The sequence below is a fragment of the Empidonax traillii genome, unplaced genomic scaffold (assembly GCF_003031625.1).
Source record: "Empidonax traillii isolate 1590-97213 ecotype Southwest subspecies unplaced genomic scaffold, ASM303162v1 scaffold22:size5013007, whole genome shotgun sequence".
NCBI classification, from domain to species: Eukaryota; Metazoa; Chordata; class Aves; order Passeriformes; family Tyrannidae; genus Empidonax; species Empidonax traillii.
Genome location: NW_020955215.1, coordinates 2,994,787 through 3,017,591, shown reverse-complemented (window position 1 = coordinate 3,017,591; position 22,805 = coordinate 2,994,787). Strand labels below are relative to the sequence as shown.

General features: G+C 48.8%; 1 protein-coding gene across 1 annotated transcript in view; it reads right to left on the bottom strand.

The window, feature by feature from the left end:
• Positions 1 to 100: 100 nt before the first annotated feature.
• Positions 101 to 22,805, bottom strand: part of KCTD16 (potassium channel tetramerization domain containing 16) — a 66,775-nt gene continuing 44,070 nt past the window's right edge. The window contains exon 3 of the mRNA XM_027902224.1: positions 101 to 1,868. Within this exon, the coding sequence (XP_027758025.1) occupies positions 1,417 to 1,868 (452 nt within the window). The 3' untranslated portion in view covers positions 101 to 1,416. The remainder of the gene's footprint in view (positions 1,869 to 22,805) is intronic.

The window sequence follows — 22,805 nt, the reverse complement described above, 5'->3', positions numbered from 1 at the left end:
CCCTGAGCCGAGCCCCCCCCCAGCATTCCCCTGCTCCAGGTTTGGCTCATCCCATGCCTTTACCACCTGCCAACCCCATCGACGCTCTCCAGTTTGTGCTGCCACGCTCAGGCCCCAGCTGCCCTTGGCCCTTCTGCACCCCACAGACCCCCCTGCTCCTTTGCCCCTTGCTCCCACACCCCGTGGGTCAGAGCAGGACCAGCCTTTCCCACGGCTCCAGGGGTGACACAGCACACACAGAGCAGTTTGCTGGTTGTCCCACCACAGAATCTGTGGGATGGAACACAGGTACCTCCTGGGGTTGTACTTTCTCTCGACACACACCTGCTCCCTCCTCCAACAATGGATCCCCACACGCAGAGCACCACCAGGCTGGCTGGGCGGGTGATTTCTGTGGGTGCTTCCATGCTGGATGGGACACAGTGCCCTCTGTCCCTGCCAGCTGGGATAGACACTCCTGGCACTTGTGCCTGGCATCCACAGGAACTAGCACAGCCACTCCATACACAGCCATGGAACCAGCCCTACAGCTTTGCAGCTGGGATCAGCACACCTTTAACCCACTGGCACTGGAGAGCCTTGAGGAACACAAGAGGTGTGGGGAGGACACAGAGGGACAAGACCATCCAGAACAAATGGGAGTATTTTGCTGATGGCAACAAAGAACCACAGACTGCACCCTGGTCTCCACTGAAACACATTTACAGTGTCTCAGAGCAGGGGTAGGGACAGGGAGAGGGAGCAGGGGAGAGACAGTGAGATGGATTTCTACTGTTCAGCCCTCAAAGACCTGGAGAAGAAACAGAACATCCACAGACAGCTAAAAAATGCTCTTTTCTGAGAAAGTGCAGTTATGAGGAGAGAGCCAGAAAATCTTTAAGCAATATATATTGATATATATATATAGAGATATATATACATATATATATACACAGAGATATATATACACACATATATATATGCACATATATATATATACACATGCTTAAACTGCCACAGTAGAGCTTGGGGCTTTGCACTGTGCACCTCCCTCCAAACAGACGAGCTCCGAGGAAGACACAAAGGGCACGGAGCTCATATCCCCCTGACCTGCCTGTTCCCAGGCCACGCTCCCACGGCACTGGCAGCCACATGCAACCATCCCTTGGCATGGGGCTGGTTGTGCCCTTAAGGTTTTCAGCTTGTGTAAGACTCCGAGTTTACAAACGAAAGCGTTTGTCATTGTGCTTCCAGGACTGCAAAAAATATGGTTACCCTATGACTAGAAATGTTAAGGTGAAATAGGCAAATTAGGCAGTACTAGAGATGTGTTTTGGTTTTGGTGACCTAACAAATAATTATTATTGGGAATTATTTTTGTATCAATTAGGATCTGTCTCTAATGTAATAAGGTCATGTGCTCTCCCCACCCTGAGCCTAAAGGTGGTACTTCCGCAGCAGTTCAGATTGCCAGGGGTGTTTCCTCTCGGGAAACCTGTCTGGGATTTTGATTTTGAGGAAATCCTGGATACATTTTTCCAGCTCCTCCTCAATGGAGAGCTTCTCCTTCACTGCTTTTTTCTTGCTGGAGTTGGACTCGCGGGAGCCGGAGGTGAGAGTCCGGAGCAGGTCGCTCTTCCTGCGGATCTCGGACTGCTGCAGCAGCTGCACGGGGCCCTTCTTGGCCGGCCGGTCCAGAGTCTGTATGTTGGTCTGGCGCGTGACGGGGCCGCAGATGACGGTCTCCTGGGGGGAGCTGGCCTCCGACTGGCTGTCGCAGCTTGACGTCGACAGCTCATTGCAGGACGTGCCGCTCTCGCCCTCCTTGTCGCCTTTGCCGTTCTTGCAGCAGCAGTCGCAGTGGGACGAGGACCACCGGGAGGGCTCACCTGCAAGAGGAACAGAGAGTGCCTGGGGTGACCGACAGCTCCAGAGTCCCACCCACACTCAGGACGGGCTGCTCAGCCCTGCTGGGACCGCAGGGGCCGGGATGGACACAGGCAGCTGGTGCCACAGGAATCCTTGCAGGGAAATTCCCTGAACGTCACCACAAACTGCCAGCAAACCCTCCACCCAGTCCCAAGCAGGAGCTGATTCCTATTAACCCTGGAACTCCTCCATCCATTCTGCTGGAATGTGCTGCTCGATATCCAATGTGGGTCTGAAAATTTTCTGAGATCCTCAGTAAGAAACCACCACTCAAGGATCCATGTTTAACCTGAGTGACCACTGACAGAGCACCCAGTTTCTCCAGACACCATTTCTTCCCTGAGGCTCAATAGCTGAGCCAGATGGGGCTGCCAGATGGTGCAGACAGCACTGTCAGCCTCCGTCCTGGTGGGCATCACACCCCAGCATTCCCTGGCCCTCCCCAAACCCAACACTGTGGATGTCCCACCTCCCCCAGAGCAGTCTCCCCACACATGAGGGCCTGGTCACACACAAACCAGAGGCTTTGGGGAAACACAGTCCTTCATTTGCATGACCTCGGTGATGGAACCCCAGGGCAATAACTATTTCCTGATTCATGCGGCGCATGGATGGAATTTTTGTTTTTCAGCTGGAACCCTGCCCAGCCGCAGTAATCCGTGACAAAGGGGAGAGCTGGCACCGCTAACAACTGCTCCCTGACCACACCACAGTCATCACGGAGATAAATGTCATTTGGAAGCATCCATCTTCCCACTAAAACGGAATTACCATTCCCAGCTCATGCAGAGTAGTAGCATCATCCAGACCAAGAGAAGCATCACTAAGCTTTGCAACATCAGAGCAGCACTGCAGGCCCTGGTCTCACCTGTGACCCAGAGTCCCACTGCAGCCCCATCCACAGAGTCACACCCCAGTGCTGAGGGGTCTCTTATAGCGGGACAAGGGGCAGGGGATGGGATGGTCTGGTCAGAGCCACAGCACTGCCCTGTGGTTTGCAGCAGTGACACACAGTGCCAGGGTCACAGCCTTGCCAGAGCTCCAGTGGAGCAGTGGGAGGTGAGGCCAACAGGACAGTTTGGTGTCACCACTCTAGACACAGACCCCCATCAAAAAAGGGGGGAAAAAAAAAAGAAAACTGCCGATTTGCAGCTCCTGAGCCCAAGGAGTAGAGCCTGGAGTAAGGGGCCTGTGAGCTCATGGTAGTTACAAAGCCACTGACAGTCACTGCCCTGCTCTTCTGTGTCTCCATCTTTTCTCAGCTGGGAACACAAAGCACGTAATTTACAGGAACAGGCAGAAAAATAAAGTCACCAAGCCTCCTCATCTCCTCCTTTCTCTTCCTTGTCAATGATGAAGGAGTCTCTCAGTCTGTGAGCTGTGGGGCTACATCTAATTTACAGACTCGCTTCAATTCTGTCCTGTATCTTGTCTTAAAACAGTCAATAATGGCTAAATTGAAGATTTTTATCATTTGCTGGGCTTGGACAAAGGCACCATGTACCAAGCCCGTGTAAAACCCTAGTCATGCATGCTCTGAGAACACTTCCAGGAGCTGTGTGGATTCCAGCTCCTTATTGCAGCCGACATTCCAGCTCTATGAGGGTTTTTCTGATGGCTGCTCCCTGCGAGGGCTGGCTCCGGAGCTCTGCCCTTACCAGACACAGAGTGAGTGATTCTAGCGAGCAGCCACCCCTGCTTGGAAGGCAAAATCAATCAGGTGGAAGCAGTGAGTGTTTTTGTGGCCAGCCCTGGGGAGCAGGTTGGTGTGGGAAGGGAGAGTCTCTATCCCAGCAGCTCCTGCTCACCCCCTGTGAGCACTTCTGCTCTTCTCACCTGTAAAGCAGTGATTTTCCCCATGCTGCCTCTGTGCATTTAAGGACAACAGTGAATCCTAAAAGAGGAACCACATTTGACAAGCAGCAGTGCTGCCAGAAGCTCTTTCCCAGCATGTTTTTCCTCTGGACACTGTCTCCCTCCTTCCTGGTGGACAGCAGGACCAAGCTCGTGGCAGCAGCTTGGGGGGTGCTTGCCTGCCCCAACACCGGAGTGAATTGCTCCTGCTGCCCTCGCTGCTGACCCCTCACACCAAACTGAATGAAGTCTGAGAAACAACGAAAAATTAACTGGGAGGGAGAAGGTTATTGCTCAGGTCGGTTCCCATTAGCACGGTGTAACCTCCTCCCACCTCCCACTGCCAGCTCTGAGCGTGGCACTTCTCGGTGCCCTCCTGACAGCTTCCCAGCCAATTCACAGGGACATTCAGCCAAACCACATCCCACAGCAGCAGGACAGCCCATGAAACCCACAGGGCTGTGCTCAACCAGCCAAGGAACAAAGCTCCAACACATGCCTTAAGTACCCAAACAGCCCAAATTGATCATCAGTCAATGAACATCAGCCCCAGCAGTGGCACAGGACATTGCTGTAATCATCCAGTGAAACTCTGTATGTCTGCCCCCATGTTCAGCACATGCTCAGGTCACAGGCATGCTTCTTCCAGCTGTACCTTCACGGCTGTCATACAATCCCAGAATGATTTGGGTTGGAAGGGACCTTAAAGCTCATCTCATTCCAACCCCCTGCTCTGGGCAGGGAAACCTTCCATTATACCAGGTTGCTCCAACCCAGCCTTGAACAACTCCAGGGATGGGGCAGCCACAGCTTCCATGGGCTGTGGGGAAGAAGAGATTCAGCCACCTGTGTCCTGGCCAGACCCAGCTCAAGGATGGTGGCTTGGGCAGAGGAACCCACCAGCTGCCATCAGGCACAACTACAGTATATACTTCACTATCACAAAACAAGGCTTTTATAAGTCAATTAAGACCTAATAGATGCTAATTTCTGTTAATGAATATTCACAAACCCTGAGCATACCACAGGTGAACCGGGAGGCAGAAACTCATCTATTCATGAGGCAGAACTGCAGAACCCAGGTGAGGTGAGGTCCTGGGAAGAGCCACAGGGTTTGGAGAGGCTCCCTGGGCAGAGGCCTCCCCTGGCACCAGTGCTCAGTGAGCTGGCCTGGGCCAGCTGGTGGGGAGGGGGCTCATGGGACTGCTTGTGTCCAGCAGCAGGTGCTCTGAGCACACAGAGATCTCCAGACCACTGGGAAATGTGAAAGCCCAGCTAAGATGCTGGTGCTGCAGAGAGAGCTCCATCCAGGGAGCTCCTTCTGCACCCTGAACTGCTCCTGCACTCTGAGAAAATCACGGGGCAGAGGTGAACAGGTTTCTTTTTATTAACCACAAACCCCACACACTGGGCCACTCTCTCACACTGCCCAGCAGGAGCCTTTTGATTAGAGAAAAACCTCTGCCAGCGTCAATTTTTTCCTTTGGGCACCATTTTGCCATGAAATAAACAGTTTTGCTGGAGCCCCAGGAATAATCTCAGTGCCACAGGTGGGAGATTTCACTGTGTTTGGGTCTGGGTCAGCAGAAAACATTTGTTCCCTATGGGAAGCCATCAGTGTTCAGTGTGCAGGGGATGTGCATCTCCTGGGCTGGGGGATTTGCACAGCTCCCAACAGTGTATATCTACCCAGGATGGGTCTCCTCACCCCAGATTTGAGTGCTTTCAGGGTGACAGACAGAACCAAAAGGAAAAAAAGAACTATTTCTCTGTGTTTTGCAGTGAGAGACAAGCACCTGCAGCAGCATTCACCCTGCAGGACCCAGGGATGGGCAAGGAGAGGTGCTGAGCCTGAGCCTGGCCACGACTCCGGCACAAACCGAGCATCGTGCTCATTTAACCATCGAATTCATTAATTAATGTCTAAATGCTTTGAGATTCTTAGATAAAAGTGGCTAATTAATTCTGGCCTGGCTTTCCTACTTTCCTCCCTGATCTCAACACATTTCTCTCCCAGTGCCCTAATTATAATTATTATTATTAGAAGCTTCTGAAGCAGCAGCAAAGCTTATGATGTATAATTGACACACAAACCATCAGCCATCCCGTTTCCCCCTTCTCCCCCTCCTTCCCAACAAACACATCACAAGGAAGGAACAGGAAATCTCCATGCAGTGGACAGCTGCTGTTAGAAAACAGAGAAGCAGAGAGGAGTGGGATATAAACCAAGATTAGCACAGGACCTTAAAACCAAAGTTAACAAGGAGTTTTATGGTGAGAGATGGCACAGACCCTACCCCAGCCAAGCCCACTTCAGATATGGAGGTGTTTAAATTTGGGAATGCTGATCCTGGCATGAACAGCCCAGCGCTGATGGCCCCGGGGGTCTCAGGGAAGGGCTCCCCCACTCCCATCCTTCTATCACCCTGCCCCCTGATGGTGACCCCCCGAGAGCAGGGGGGCTGCAGAAACACCTTGATGTGTCTGAAAGTGCCCCAAAACCTAGTGCCACAGCAGGCTGGGATACCTCCCCCCCGCCCCCCACCTCCACTCCAAGGGACTTTAGGAAGGAGGTTTTTGAGTTAGTTCACCCAGAAAAAGGCTAACAGGGAGTTTCTTACTATTCAAATGTAAATGCCACTCACAGGTAACTCCCAACCAAGTCCTGTTTGACCAAGTAGCTGCATCCAGATCTTAGTCTGGTCTCAGCCTCTCCCTTTCCCCAGCACTGGATCCTCCCTGATTTAATACCAAACAAATTATCCAGCTGCTGCCCTGGATAGAAATTATCTCCCACTGCTCTCCAGGCCACCTGGGAGCACAGCGGGAGCACAGCCACACATGTGACACCTCTGACAGGCACAGGATGAAGGGTTGAACACTTCTTGGGCATTTTGTCACTGGTAAATGCTGCTGTCTTGAAATTGAAATATTCTAAAGGAGCACAGGGACCTTGACTGCATTTACACTGGGTATGTGCTCAGCCAGATCATGACAACACCTCCTTGCATTTTGACATCTGTGTTACAACTTTAATATCACACCACATATAGCTAATTTTCTGTTATAACACTTCAGACCAATAGAAGTACAGTGGTGTGATATTTCAGAACAAATGTTACAAATTAACATTTTACAGAAAATTTCAAAATTTTTATTTTTTTGCATACTGAATTTGGACTGGAAGTCCCTGGTGTGGGAGAACATGCAGTGGAATGAGGACTGTGCTCTCACATAACTCTGACCTCACAGGCAGATGACCTCATTCTCAGAACTATATTCTTTTTATTCAGTTTCTTCAGTTTTCAAAGCCCTTTTTCCTGAAGTCTGTGGCCTGCTTCAGGAACAGTGTCACACCATCCCAGGAGCGTCCAGCAGGAGTCATGGCTGGAAAGGGTCCACGTTCCCAGGCAGGGCACAGAGCTGGGGTATTGTCTGATGGCTGGCTTTGAGGCAGGCAGGGATAATTTCTGTATCCAAACACTCACTACCTTCACATGTGTGGCTGTACCAACTTTCCAGTCTGTGACCATCATTTAAGCCATTTTTCCTCCTATTCCCAGTCCAATCTTGTCTACTTACATTGTCCTTTCACCTTTTGTTCTTCTTCCAGCTGCTTCTGCTTTAGGGCTTTGAGGTTGGTTTTGATTTCTTATTTCTGTTTCACATTTGTTTTCTCCTTTCCTGTCCCATGACTTTTACCTCTGCCCTGTCCTGGGGCTTTGGTGTCTCCTCCACACTTAATCTCTTCTGCTGGGGCTATTGCAGCACCTGGTCCCCATTTGGGTGATAATTAACCACACTGCCCAGGCAGGAGCTCTGGTAGGTGGGAACAGTGTGATTCCCAGCCTGTGGGGACACCTCTTGGCCAGCTCTCTGTCCCACTGGTGTCCCATCACTTGCATGTATGAGGGGCCAGTGCCCTCACCTCCAAGCTCACCTTTGTTTCCAGCCTTGTGAAGCCAGTATTCACCTTTCAACACCAAAAAATGAAGTGTGGAAGCTTTTAAAAATGTCACCCATTATTCATATGGCAAATCAAAACTGGATTGCCTCTGGGGCCCAGGATAAGGGAACGTTGGTGAGGTGACAATTTGATTTAGATCACGCACTCATGCGAGCCCAACACCTCCAACGGGTTTGCATCCATGCAGGAATTAAAGGTGTTGTGATTGATGAGAGACCAAGCTCTAATTGCTGTTTTAATAAATACATTCTGACATGGTAATCGAGCCAGATTTATCAGAAGAAAATGTCCCTGTCTAAATAAAATTACCAAGGTAAAGCTGAGGAACAATGACAAATGCCAGGCAGTAATGGGCTCCAGGATCCACGCTGGCAGCAGGATGGACAGAGTGTGGATTTATTCGTATTTAGGATCAAGTATCTTCAGTAAAATTTCAGTTAAAAAGAAAAACAGGGAAGGACTTGGCAGTAACGCCTTTGGTTTGAACCCTCCCATATGTTCAAAGCCAGGATTAGGGGAGGAAGGGAACTGGCAGAATCCACAGCTGTTTCAGCCCCCTTAGCAAGCTCATAGAATTTTTTACCCTACTTGGGGCAGCTGCGGTGCTGCCATGGACTTGAGCGGCTTCCCATAGATTCCTGGTTTCTTCCTAGCCCAGTCTACAAATTTCAATTTTCTATTTCAAAGCTTTTTCCACTTATATGTTCTGAACTTGCCAACCCAATATAAACCCCAGAACTGTCCTTGTTCACCCACGGTCTCTCTTTTTTGTGCAAAGTCTCCAGCAGCACAGGCACAGGAGCCCAGCACATTGTCATTTTACCAACACTCCTGCAATGTTTCCTAAAAAACTCAATTCAGGAAATGAACTTCTGCAAGAGTATCAAATTTGTTTGGAAATAAAAATAAGTTCCCCAAATGGTGGAGAAAAATAAGAGACCTGGTGTTAAAATACCAGAAGGCATTTTAAATGAGCCAAAATATTTATATATGGCTCTTTCTCAAAGTAACATGTGATGAAGTTAAAATTCGGAGCGGAAAGAGAAGCCAGAAGTGTGAGCAGCAGTGTGGTGAGACACAGAAAGTGTTGGGAGAAATTGGTCAACGTGGTCATGGACGTTGTCAGACTGTTTCTGAAAGCTGTGGTGTACCCCAAGTCATACAGACGACTCCTTGCACTTCATAACAAGAGATTTTTAGAGCAGAAAACTCCTTCCACAGTTATTTTATTCTTTTGGGCACCACTTTGCTGGGTAATTTTTGACTCTACTGGCGTCCCCTGTGCTGGCTCACCTGGAGACACCGCCTGGACCTAGGCTACTCATCACTTGTCTAAACCAGCCAATGTTAGGGTCCTGAGAGGACCCTCCAGCCTCAGGTGTCTCCCACCTGGGCAGGCAGGTGGTGACAGTGGCCACAGGAGCAGCCTGGCCTTAGCTGCATCCTTCCCAGGGGATGTGGTGGTTGTCCTGCTCTGCACTCTCCAAACAGCACAACACATGAAGAGGGTCTTCAGGCAGCCTCCTTGGCAGGTCTGATGGAGCCTGTGCAGATTTTGGGGTCGGGGGGCAGCAGGAGGCCCCATGGCTCAGCATGTCTCACCCTTAAGTGAGTCACTGCCATGTTCAAGAAACTGTTCTGCCTCTTACTGTGAAGATGTGTGGTGATAGCTCAGCAAGTGTCTCCATCATTAATTCAGGTCATCTGTCAACTTTTAATTGTTTCTGATTATGGTCTCTTCAAATCAATCCTCTTCTTAAAGCTCTTTATCAGCCTGGCCATAGCTGTCTGCTTAACCAAATCCTTCTCTGTGAGCACTGAAACCATTCTGACCTGCACAGCCCAGATCCATCTGCCTTCCTGTCTTTTAGTTCTCATCCACTAAGGAAATCTTTGGTCAGGCTGAAGCAGGGGTAGGGCTGAGAAATGCTCTTCCAATTCTCACTAGTATTTTCCATTGATGATTTAGCAAGGACTTTGACCGAAGAAGTACAGTAAAATGACCAGCTTGGTTTGTAGGAAAGGCTGGAGAGGTCTGAGCATTCAGCATTTCAATATAAAAAATAGTAACTCCAGGAGTAATTCAGTGCTCCTTCCTTGTGCTCTCCTTTCCCAGTACTCTGACTAGAAACAATATCTGGCCATCAGGACTGAGGCATTTAAGTGTATTTTTCTCTGGGAAAATGACACTGATATGAAAACTTGATATCCAAATTTTCTTCCATCCACAGTGTTCACTCTTTTTGTCCTGCCAAACATCTCTAACTCTTGTAAATTTGGTGCACAGAGAATTAATAGCTGCCACTACTGGCACCTTCCTTCTTCAAGTCCAGTTTTGATCCCTCAAATTTAAGACTCTTCTGAATATTTATTTATTAATGATGTATTATCTTAATACAGTACCTTATCTTAATACAGCCTTTCCTTTTATCTTCTGTTACTTAAAATTTATGCTCAAGAACTTGAAAGTGAAGTCTGATGGAATCAAACCAGTCTGGGTTAAGGTGCAAGGGCTTTCCTTGTCCTCTCTGGACAATCCCCAAGAGTAACCCATGGCATGGGCTAAGAGCTGCACCAAAAGGCATGAAACCCTCTCTCAGGCAGCAAACTGGCAGCCAGAATCCAAGGAAGTGATGCAGGCTGATCACGGATTGAAGCCCCACTGCTGTTTTGTACTGACGTGTTCACGATATTTATGAAGAAAGAAATTCCAATCATCCTTTAATTAAAGCACAAGTACAACCAAATTAGTCTGAATAATCAAAAACCACGTCTCCTCATAGGGTCCTAATTTTGGCATTATCCACATGAGCATTGCTGAAGGCTCCTTGCCTGCAAGAGCCAAGAAATCTAGCATGAGAGGAGATGAGTGTCAGCAAAGCTTGAACACCCAAACACAAAGCCATGGCAGCTTCCCCAGCCTGGTCACTCAGAGGTGTTGTGTCCATGACTGCACACAGTTCTGAGCTAGTAGGAAAGACCTTGATACATATATATATTTATATATATATATATAGAAAAATAGAATCACAGAATCACACCTCTGCCATGGGCAAGAACACCTTCCACTAGACCAGGCTGCTCCAAGCCCCGTCCAACCTGGCCTCGGACACTTCCAGGGATGGGGAGTCCATAACGTCTCTGGGCAATATATAGGTATTTCCATATCTGTAAGTAAACCCCAGTTTAGATTAAACTTGAGCCCCATTTTGGACACCTGTTTTAATTAGCCAAGCCAAAGTGTGGATTGCTCCTGCTTCTGTAAGATCTGTATTTTAAACTGCTGACAGATGGTTGTGCTAATGTGGGAGCCACAATTTTTGAATTTTTGAAAATTAGAGCTCATGAACTCAAAAATGCTCTGGAGATCCGAAGTTATCATGTCAGCCTATGTTGTTCCAATTAATTGCAATCAATTGCTAATTGAGAGCTATTTTAAGACTTGTCATTACCCTGAACATAATGTAGAATAAATTGCATGTTCCCCTTTACCCCCACCACAAATGACGTCAATGCAAAGAAATCTCAGGAAACAGAGTGAAAAAGAGTAACAGGAACCTGATTCCTGATTTTCTTCTGCCTTTTTGACAGGTACAACAAAACTAGGAGCTGTAGATTTAGAAAAGTTAGAGATAAGGGCCGAGACAAAGAATTTCAGGGACTTCTTGGGGCTTCACCTGTAAAACCTGACAAAATGGCAGTTCTGATATTACTCATATTTTAACAAGCTGGAAGTAGATGATCTTTAAGATCCTGTTCAACGCTTTCTCTGACTCTGCGATGCTCTGATTCTATGATATACCCCTGGGGACAGGAAACACTGTTTGGAATGGGTTTATTGGGGAGAGCAGTTGGTTTGTCTTTAGTTCGACTGGCTTTATGGCAATGGCCCCAAATCCTGACAGAGCTACTTTGACATAAAAATCAAATGACCTAAATAACTGTACAGCATTAGGCAACAGGCTGGATATTTCCTGCAAAGCTGGTGGAGCAGGCAAATCCAACAGGGATAGAACTCTCAGAGGCACAAGGCACTGACGAGACCAGCGCTCAAAGACAGCGAGTCTGTCACTCAATGTCGACGCTCAGACATTCACCAGCTTGACAAGCTATTTTATGATGTCAAGCAGAAAAATCCCCAGGCAGAGAGATAACTAATTCTTAAATGAGGAGTTTCTGCTAACAGCGCTGGTTTCAACCAACTAAGATATTTTTTAAATCCATCTACAGTTCTGCTGTCTTCTCACGGCATTTTACTGTGGTTACAGTTGGAGCAAACCCAGCTCTCCTTTTGAAAGACCCAAGTTTTACTTTTTTCTCCTGATTATTTAATCACATACTCTCTTCCCGTTTATTTCCCACCTGGTCCTCATACATAAATATATCCTATATATAAATCTGTCTCTCCTTGGATCCTGTCAGTGGCCTCTGTGTGCAATTATCCTTGCCATTGTCACATGGACAAATTCTCCCCTTTCACCTCTCATTTGTTCTGTTCTTGCAGTCACTCCAGTTTCCTCCCTCTCATCTTTTACTTTCAGTATCAAGTGATTTGCTATTCTTGGAGTATCCTCCCCTTGTCCCTTTGTCTCTGCTCCAGGTGCTGTTCCCAAAAGTCACCCTTCCCAGGAGATGTTCACAGGGGCTCCTCTGTCAGCTCTCCGCTGGGCTCTGCAGTTCAGTTCTCCTTTGGGTTTCCAACTTCTTGTCTTTCTGCTTTACCAGTCCTTTCCCTTCCCTTCCCACATTCACAGCAGGGGGGTTATAATGCTGTAAACCATAACTAAGCTGTGTAACTGGGCTATAAATCAATAATTAAGCTAACAGGCAGGAAGCTGTTATAACGCACAACTGAAGTGACGTTATTGAAAAGGGGTGGTGGTGGTGGGAGGAGATTCTTTGAATTTAAACCCAAGATTACTAAAGGTGAGTTAATACAGCCCTGCAGCTCACCCTTACAGCTCATGGGATGGCCGAACAGCCTCCCAGGGAGGAGAGGATCAGCTGCCAGCCCCTGCTGCCTCCTGGGAAAGGAAAACCCAAGAAGGGGTCTCCAGCCTCTCCCCATGGCAAATCTCAGTGCCCATGTTGGACACCATGTGAAGGGTGGGAGTTGGAGGAGATCAGCTCTTCCATGGTGGCTCCTGTAGCTCTTCCAGCAGTACCCAAGGACCTGGAGAGGAGTTGCTCCCATTCGGACCAGCCAAACCCACTTGAGAAGCACCACTGAGAACACCTGCACAGACAATGGAGACGCTGCAGGAGCAGCCTGGACTCATCAGCCCACAATGAGTTTATTAGTGGCATTTCTTCTCTGCCTCGTTTAGCCCCATGTGCCTGCATTGTCCCCCAGGCCTTGCTGGCACCAGCAGAGCTGAGAGGAACAGCTGCTTTCTGGATGGGAAACAGTGACATGATGAATGTCGTTATTATGGAGGGAGATGGACCATGGCTGGTGCACCTGGACCAGGCACAGCGAGAGGGGTGAGAGCAGCAAAGCAGCCAGAGATGGCTCTGCTGAGAGATCCAGCTGAAAAAGTTTCTTATGAAAACAATTACTTTGGACATCACTTTCCTCTTTCCTGCTTAAAGCCATTACTGATCTCCTAATTAGGAGGCTGTAGCGAGGTGGGGGTCACCCTCTTCTCACAGGCAAAGAGAGATAGGACAAGAGGAAACAGACTCAAGTTGCACCAGGGGAGGTTCAGATTGCATATTGGGCTGTCCAGGGAGTGCTGGAGTCACCATTCCTGGAAGTGTTCAAAAACCAAGTAGATGTGGCGCTTTTCCCTGTAGACCCAAGGCACTGTTCCTCCACCCTAAGGATTCATCCCCAAATGAAGGCGCACACCACTTCCCTAGTTACCAGGAATTAGCAGCCTTCCATACCCAAAAGGACCTTACAAGATGAGTGGAGAAAAGGGTATGGAGTGACAGGACAAGGGGGAATGGACTTAAACTGATGGAGGACAGGGATAGATCAGATACTAAGAAGAAAACCTTCCCTGTGAGGGTGGTGAGGCCCTGGCACAGGTTGCCCAGAGAAGCTGTGGCTGCCCCATCCCTGGAAGTGTTCAAGGACAGGTTGGTTGGGGCTTAGAGCAACCTGGGATAGTGGAAGATGTCCCTGCGCATGACAGGGGGTGGAACAAGATGAGCTTTAAGGTCTCTTCCAACCCAAACCATTGTGGGATTCTATGATTCTACAAGCACAGTTGGCTACAGAAGCTGCCCAGCAGTCCTGCTGAGCATTCCCTGCTTTTTTATCACTCAGGAGGATGGTGACATTTCACCACGACAATGGGCACTAACAAACAATTCGTGTTCTTTGCTGCAGCCCTGCATTTGTACTAGTCCTGAACCAGCTGCATCCTTCACAAACATACCCTGAGGAAGAGCCCTGCGTGGTGCTGGCAGACCCAGCAATGGATTGTGGTGCAGGATAGCAGTGCCAGCCCAGAGCTGTGACACGGAGCAGTGTGTGTAGGGTGGTGGCTCATCAGCCACCCAGGCTGCTCATCCTCACTGGCTCCTGTTCCCACCAGGGTGAGAGAACACTGCAGCTACACAGAAACCCAGAGAGTGAGGGGCTGTGGGGTAAGGAAGCCCTGAAAAGCTGTTGTTTTTTAATTATTTGAAGCATGACCAAGAGAGCTGCTGCCAGAAGAAAGCAGGGATGGTCTGACCGCACAGCAGGAGCACGGATGGTGCTGGCATTTTGCATTGGGGTTGTCACATTTGTGGGACTATCAGATATCCCTTTCCATAGGGGCAGATGCTCATTTTTTATGAGCTATTTAAGACACTCTCTCTGGAAGTTTTCTTATTTTTTCCCTGTCTGAACCTCATAAACTGGGCTTCTGCTCTACAGAGATAAATTTGATTTATGTGAGAAACATTCCCAGGCACAGTGGGCTTTGCCTTAAACCCTGTATCTCGTTGTTCAGTGTTGCTGTGGCTTAGCTTGGTTTATTTTCTATCCTCTAAGTGGTGAATTGAACTTTCAGAAATGAATGGTTTGGTTTATCTGATTTAGCATCTAGAGCAAAGCACTTTTGCATCAAATAAACGCAGGCAGTGGGAGACCCTCCAGACGCTACTTTATTCCAACCGTTTTCAGCACTGGTTTCAAGATCAATTAAGTTACCCACGCCTGGGCAATCCTAAATGCTCTGAGATCACAAGCTTTTCCCTTCCATGGAGGGGGTTTTGAGGGGGTGAGGAGCATGCTGAGGTGTGGCAGGGACAGCACCACTGTGGCTGGGCTCGTCCTCCGTTGCACGCAAGGCTCTGGAGGGCACTGGCTCTGAGTGCTCTCATCCTGTGTAGCATCAGTGAAAAACCCATCTCGTTCTATTTTTGCAATGTATAAAAAGAACAAAAGTAGAAACCAGCCAAAGTCAAATGTGCCCCATAGCTTCCAACTTCACAGAAAGTGCTCTGAGAAAAGGGGCAAGCAATTCCAAAAAATGAATCAGAACATCAGTGAAGAGGATCCACAGGAGAAAATCCAAGAGAAGTCTGGAATTAGTGACATTTAGAGATGGAAAACACAGCACAGCATCCACTCTCAGTGACAGAGGGGACTTGTGGAACACACCAGACCAGATAAATCTCTCTCTGTGACGTGAGGGGGAGGTGGGCGCAGAGGGGCCAGTGGGATTGTGGGGTCCTAGGCTGTCCCCAGCCTTGGGACCACCCGACCAACCCTGCAGCAATGCCATTCCTCAGTATCAAACAGCAGAAGTTGCACACATGTCCTGTGGGAAGGGTTTTCAACCAGGTATTGAAAGACTTTTCCCTAATGAGTCCAGAGGATAAGTTGATTTTTTGGAGTTGGGCAGATTGTGTTGCCCATCTGAGGCCCATCTGACCCTGTCCAACACTAGGTTGGATAGGTTTGGGGAAAATAAACTAAACTGGTTTGGGTTAACTAACCTCCAGCTCTGCCTTGCAGTTACAGAAGAAGAAAATACTTTTTTTCCCCCCTGCTAAATCTGACAGATTATTTGATATTTTCTTCCATATTTTTCTAAAGGAGAACGCAAAAATCTGTAGAGATATTATAGATTCCTATTAAACTTCTCCAGAGGAATGCAGAAAATCTCAATGATTATTAGACCAGCACCTCTGTGGTAGTCACAGGAAGTCTCAGAGCATTACAGATGTATTCAAAAGAATAATAATGGAAGGAGTTTTCTACATGCTGTAATGTGGGAATGCATCAAACATGGAAAAATTGGACTAACTGTCCTTTGACCTAGAAGAAATGTTGAAAATTTAAGTAAGCTCTCAGCTATGTACAGACGTGATCCTAATCCCTCTGGAAATAATGTGAGCATTTCTGCTGACTGGAAAAGACTTCAAAAGAGCCCACCAGCTGCAGCTGCAGCCTCGTGCTCCTCACCTCACACACACTTCATTGCTTCAGAAATCACTGCGTCTCACAGCTACCCCGGAGCTAATGAGGCAGATTGTGAAGGCTGGCTGAATCTAAAGAAAACTTCAGAGGGGAAAAAAACTATACACACAAGTTAATTTGAGGGTTGGTATGTCAGGCTTCCCCATCTGGAGTAGCAATTGCTCCTCAGTATAGCACAGAGTACTGATGGAGCAGTAACAGGTCGTGGGGAGCACTGACCTGGCTCTGGCCCCTTGGGCAACTCCTCTGTTGGCACAAGGTGACCTGTGAGTGTTGCAGAGGAAACCTCCATCTGCAGGAGATGGGACAGGAGCAGGATTACATGACACCAACAGGAATACACAACGGTCAGTTCACCCCCATGGCGCTGAAGCCACGGGATGGAGGTTCCAGAGCAGCCCTGGAAGAGCAGCCAGGGTTGCCTCCATCTGCCTGGTGGAGCCAAGGAGTTAACTGAACATCCCATTCGTGTTTTTCTGATTTCTGTTCCTCTTTTTCTGTTTCATCAGAAGTGCTTGTAATGTATTTCTGGAGTGACTGAATGCAGAACTTCCAGCACTTTCAGGCAGGTGAGGCACAAGGCCAAGGGTGGGAGACATGGGAGCCTCGCCCTGGCAGTCTGCACACTCCCCTTCCAGCCCCACCAACCCTGTGAGGTGCCACCTGCAAAGTCATTCTGAAAGAATTTCAGGAATAATTTCTTCTCAGAAAGTTTGTCAGGCATTGGAAGGGGCTGCCTAGGGAATGACTGGCACTCAGTGCTCTGGTCTGGCTGACAAGGTGGTGATGGGTCACAGATTGGACTTGATGATCCTGGAGGTCTTTTCCAACCTAAATGATTCTGTGATTCACACACATAAAATTAAAAGTACAAAAGGTGGATTCGTGGGTGTCATCTAGTAACATCCAAGGAATGTTACTGGGCCAGGCCATGCCCCAGCCTGGCTTCTCCAGGAAGGACTCCCAGCCCCCTGCCCATGTACCTCCCTGCTGCTGCAGCCCTTACACAACAAAAGCCTCCCAAGGAAACAGCACAGTTTAGGGAAGCAGAGTGTTCAGCTGCTGTAATCACTCTAATTACTTGAGACGTTTCCCTTCTCCCTTCCCTCCTGCACCCTCCTGGGCCCTTTTGCCTTCAAATCAGCTACAGAAACAAAGTAATTTGATCAAGGAAGAGGCTTATTAACGCATCAGGGAGCTCCGCAGCACAAGAAAACAGAACCCAACAAGGTCCTTCCTCGCCATGTCCTGACAGACTGAGCACCCCCAGCATGGCACAGGGGGTTTCTCTGGTGGGGAGGGGGAGGAAACCTCAGCAGCCCGTGGATTAAAAGACCTCCCTCAGTCCTCTCCATTTCAAGTCAATTCCCAGCCATAAGGAAATGGTCTAGGGCTCGTTTTTGGGAGTTATTTCCGTTTGCATCCAGCACTGATGCTGACATAGGGACTGGCTGTTCAGGTCTCACCTATTGCTTTATTTCAGCTTTATCTGATGAAAACAAAATGCTGCAGCCCAGTTCTTTTGCTCAGGAAAGATAAATTGCAGTCCAAATGCATGCGTGACCTGCTGGTCAAGATGCTTGTTTTAGTGTTTTATGGTCATTATTTATTGACCAGCTGTGAGATCCAAATCTAGTTCTCCGAGCTCTTTAGGCTGCACTGGAACTCAGAGGAGCTTGGACACGGACACGGTGCAGCCTTGGGGTGGCAGGGGCTGCCCCCCTCTCTGTGAACTGCAGCAGCCTCATTTCAGCATCACTGCTCAGGTGAGAGAGTCTAAATGTTTCAGGTTCAGCTCAGTAGTGATTGTGTGAGAAGAGCTTCTGCTTACACCACTCCCAGCTCCCTGAGAGCTGCTCAGGCCTGAGTCACCACAGGGCTCCCTCCTGACCTGTCCCTGGTGGCTTTGCACCCTTATAAAGCTGCTTCCAGGCAGCCTGAATCCAGCCAAAGGTATGTCCTGCTTCCTCAGGGAGCTGATATTCCTGACGTCTTTGCTGCCCAGCCACAAGAAGAAGCGGCAGATCCAGTAATTCCTAATGGGAGCTGTTGGACCTGAATTAATGTGGAATATACTGCACACACATCACAGTGCCACACTCACGGCTCATCCCAGCTGACAGCCAGGCAAGGTCGGCCCCAGGAGGGGCAGGAGGGTCCCAGTGCAGCAGGAGTGGCACAGGGTGATCCCAGGACTGGGGGAACAGGAATAGCAGCAGAACCCCATGGGGAGCCAGGACTGACCCATCAGGGTGCAGTAGGTACAGCTGGGCCCTCCACAGAAAGGAGGGAGCAGCTCAGCAACTTTGTGCCAGGAGGAAGCCCCTTTTCCACCTGGGAAGGCGCCGGCTCCCAGGGTCTGGGATTCTCATGGCTGAGTGCTCGGCTTAGCAGGATTTATCCACTCTCTGGGGCTTAATATTATATTTCACTCCCAAAGTTCAACCTACTGCCTTCAAAAAATAAAACAAACTCTTATTCAACGTGGGAGATTAATCTGTAACACAAAATATTTAATTAATCCAGTGAAATTTCATTTCATGGGTACTTGCATTTGTGCTGTGATAAGCAGTAGCTGAAGATCAGTGATTCACCAACTACTGCCGACGACAAAGGAATCGTTCGTCTACATCGCAGTCAAGCATAGCAAATATCCAAGTAGTATTTTGGCATGGTCTGTAATGTTTGCTGTATTAGTCCTGTACATGAATAATTTACAGCTAAAGGTCTGTCTCGTTGCCATCACCAAATCAAAAGCCATTTGCTCTAGTTATGATATCACAGTGACAGCTTGGCTCAGACAGTTTCCACACTGCCAGCCTATGGATTTCGCTGAGTTTAATGGATTTCTCTTACATATTAAGCAAAAATAAAATTAAAAGAAGCATTACCAGTATCTGGGACAGAAGCTCATGTTTGATTACAGTTCAATCATGGTTCAATGACCAAAGGATGAGCTGAACTGAGACACCTCATCACTGTGAGAGCTGCCCTGGGCTATCCTGTCCTCCCAGCACAGCTGCTGGGACTGGGGTCACCCTGTGGTGGGCAGTGAGTGCCTCGGAGGGCTGGGGCAAGGACACAGATGGGGGCAGTGTCAGAGAGAACCACGGAACCCTGCCAGCCCATGGGACAGGGCAGGGAGCTGCTCTACCACGGCACATGCTGCCTCTGGCCACGCTCCCGCTTATTGCAGGGAGTTTGTCATTGGGAAAGTATCACAAATCCCAAACCAGTGGAGTCAGATCCTCATTTACACATTAAGCCTTTTTATATCTCTCTTGCTGCATACGGGTGCCATAAAACAAGCAGCAGTGTGATTTACTTGCGTTTCAAGGCCCCTTTACAGAGCCAAAATGATTTATGGGGCCCCCGTGCACATGACCAAGAGGCCCTTAATATTTAACAGCTGTAAAAATCCTGCACGAATGCTGCACATTCACGAGGCAGCTCTGGCCCACAAACAAATTAAGGTAACTCTGCATACACTGTGCCTGGTCAAATATTAATCATTGAATAATTTATCCCGTGAATTTATTTTGTTTTAAAAAAATCATTCAACAGATAAATTTGCCCGCTCCAGTGCAAATACATATTTATGATATGGTTATTGGCCTAATGTATGTTTTCTGGTATCCTCGTTTCAGGATATACATAATAGGAGTCAAATCCATCCCTAGGAAAAGGAAGGGCGGAGAGCCCAGCAGAAGTTTTCTATGCAGGGCTACGCTTGGCTGAACGGCGCTGCCTGCACCAGGGAGCTCTGGAAATGAGCACTTGCAGTCTTTTTAAATATTGATGCTTGGCTGGAACTGTTATGAAAGCACTGGGGAGAGCACTGGGGATGATGGAAAAGCCCCAACACGTGGAGCAGAGCACACAGGAATCCCGGCAGGGCTGGCTGGTACATGCTGTCCTCAGCACCCACTGCCCCCCCCCCAAATAAGCCCCTGCACATCTGAGCCCCAGAAGATCTGAGTTCCTGTCCCCAGCACATCCCAGCTCCACTCTGGAGTGCACAAAACAGTGATGTGGAAGTTAAAAAAGGGAAGAGGTGCCCTCAGAGGTAGCTAAAGGTATTTGTTTCCCAGCATCTTCCTGGCTCTCAGGAGGATAGGGATCTGATGGCACAAGGCACAACCAGCCCTGGCTCTGGGGAGCCCCTCGGGGAGACCCTCAGCCTGGCTGGGGCTCACAGCTCCACAGGGGCCAGGCCAGGTCTCATCCAAAGACATCCAGCCAACATGTTCCCATCACACAGCCTGATGACTCCCAGGATTTTAGGGGAGCACTGCTCACACCAGAATTGCACTGCTCCCTTCCCAAGTCCTCACTTGGGGATCCCCCCTTAAAACATTTTGATGTTTTTTTGTTCTGAAGGAAAAGCTGTGAGATTTTGGCACTCATTAGCATCCTGGGAAGAGCAGAGTCAGCTTGGAGTCTGTGCTGGAGAGTGAGTCTACAAGATCCTGTAGCACATCTGAAACGTCACGTAGACGAGCCCAAAGGGACCTGTGCTCAGGCTGTTGCTGGAAACAGCTTGTGCAGGCAGCTAAAAGCAGATAATGCCTGCACCGTGAGATCCACACTGCCGTGGGAGTCTGAAAGCACAAATCTGGGGGCCTTTTAGGGACAGAAAATTCATATGGGAAGCAAGTCCTGAGTTCAGGCTGGGCTTTCTGCTCCCTGAATCCCAGCACTGCCCCACTGCCTTACAATCATTACCTGTGGAGTCATGCTTGATAATTGCAAAGTGCATGCAAAAGGGGATTAAAGAAGGCAACATGACTGACATTGCTTGATTAACCTCAGCCAGGCGTTGAATTCAGATTGTCAGAAGTTCCACAGTAGCGAGTGAGAGCTGGGCTGGGGCGTTTCTGAGCCCTCCTGCAGCCCACTGCTCCAAGGCTTTCACCAGAGACTCCAGGATGGTCACTACAGCCACACATTGTGGGGGCAGGTCAGCTCACCCAGCAAAGGAACGACTGAGGAGCTTGGCGAGCAGGATGGGCAGATCAGTTATTCCACCTGTTCTCCACCATGGGGAGGCACCATCACTGTCAGAAATACCCTGGTTCATGCCGGGTGTGTTGGGTGCAGAGCAGTCATTTAATGACCCTGAAATGGCACATCCACCGTGTGCACTGTGAATACACCACTAGAGCAGCTGAGGGGAGGTATTTCTAGCACCTCCCTCGTCAGCTCACCGCGTCACAGCTGCAGCTCCTGCCCAGCTACGGGTTGTGTGGGAAACAAAAACTGTCAAATACATCAAACTGGAAAAGCAGGACTGAGGCTTTAGCCAGGACTGACACCTCAGCTAGGACTGACACCTTAACCAGCACTGCCGCAGTGATTCCTGCATCCCCTGCATCCCATTCACCCCCTACATCCCCTTCAGTCCCTGATTCCAGCCCAAAAGCCAAGGACAAATCCAGCAACCATCTGAATGCATCAGCATATCTGAGCTCCCTGCCTGCTCTGAGCCAGCCAGCGCTGCCACTCCGGATCAATTGCCTGAAAACCCCTGTCTGAATTCTGACAATTCCTCTGTGTGCCTCCAGACAGGATCGGATCCAGAGCCAAGGGCAGCCTGGCTTTGTTTGAAAAGTTTTAAAAGTTGCCTCTGATTTTTAAATCGGAGCAATTGATAATTGAATCAAAGCCCCAAGGCCCTGTTGGCTCAGCTATTCTGCTCTCCCCATGACAGCCTGCAGCAGGATGTTCCATGTTCTTTGGGGCCTGATCCCTCATTCCCCTTACCTCCATGCTGCTTCTGGGCACTGCCCCTCACACCTATGGGTCACCCTGGGGCCCCCTCAACCCCTGTCCCCCAGCACATCCTGTTTTGCAGCCATCAGTAGCACTGCCCAGCATGAGCACTTCATCCACGCTCAAACTGAACAAAACCCAGCACAAACAGCTTCCCCTTGCTCCCATGGCACCAAAACTCCCACAGTAATAGCTAGTTAACTTATTTTCATTTCTTCATTATGAGGTGATGGTTGTTGGTTGGCAACACGGAGATCTTCACTTGGAGCAAGATTTCTCTCTCTCAGGTTCACTCTGCATTCATCAGACCTTCTCTAAAATCCCCCAGCAACCCTTCACACAGGAGCCCAATCCCCAGGCTGGGGTGTCATTCTGCAGGAATGGAAGATTTCAGCCATGCTCAAAACAGAGGGATCAGAGAGGTCCCTCATCAGAGCAAAACATATCCTGGAAGTGGGTCTCAACTCCCTGTTAGCAGCCTGAGCTACTTTGGAATTTAGATCAGTTGGGATTTGAGCTGTGAGTGTTGGACACCTCCTCGTGCTTCCTGATGTGCCACACACAGCTCAGGTGAGACCCTGCTCAGCCCCTCTCCGAAAAGCCCAGACAGCAGGAGCTGGACTTCCAGCTACAAAGAAAGAAGTTTAAATGTCTGGTAAACTGAGAGTGATCCTCCATCACAGCAACGAGCCTGACATTCTTTTAGGAGAACATAAACTTAATTTTAAAACATGTGGGAAATTCCATTAAGCGATTTATCCTGTAACTGATGAAACTGCAATTTACTTCAAAGCCCCAACCAGCATTAGAGCCAGTCTCGTGAGCTCAACAGTACAATATTTGACACTGAAAATTATTGTAACAGCAAATAGTGTCAGTCTC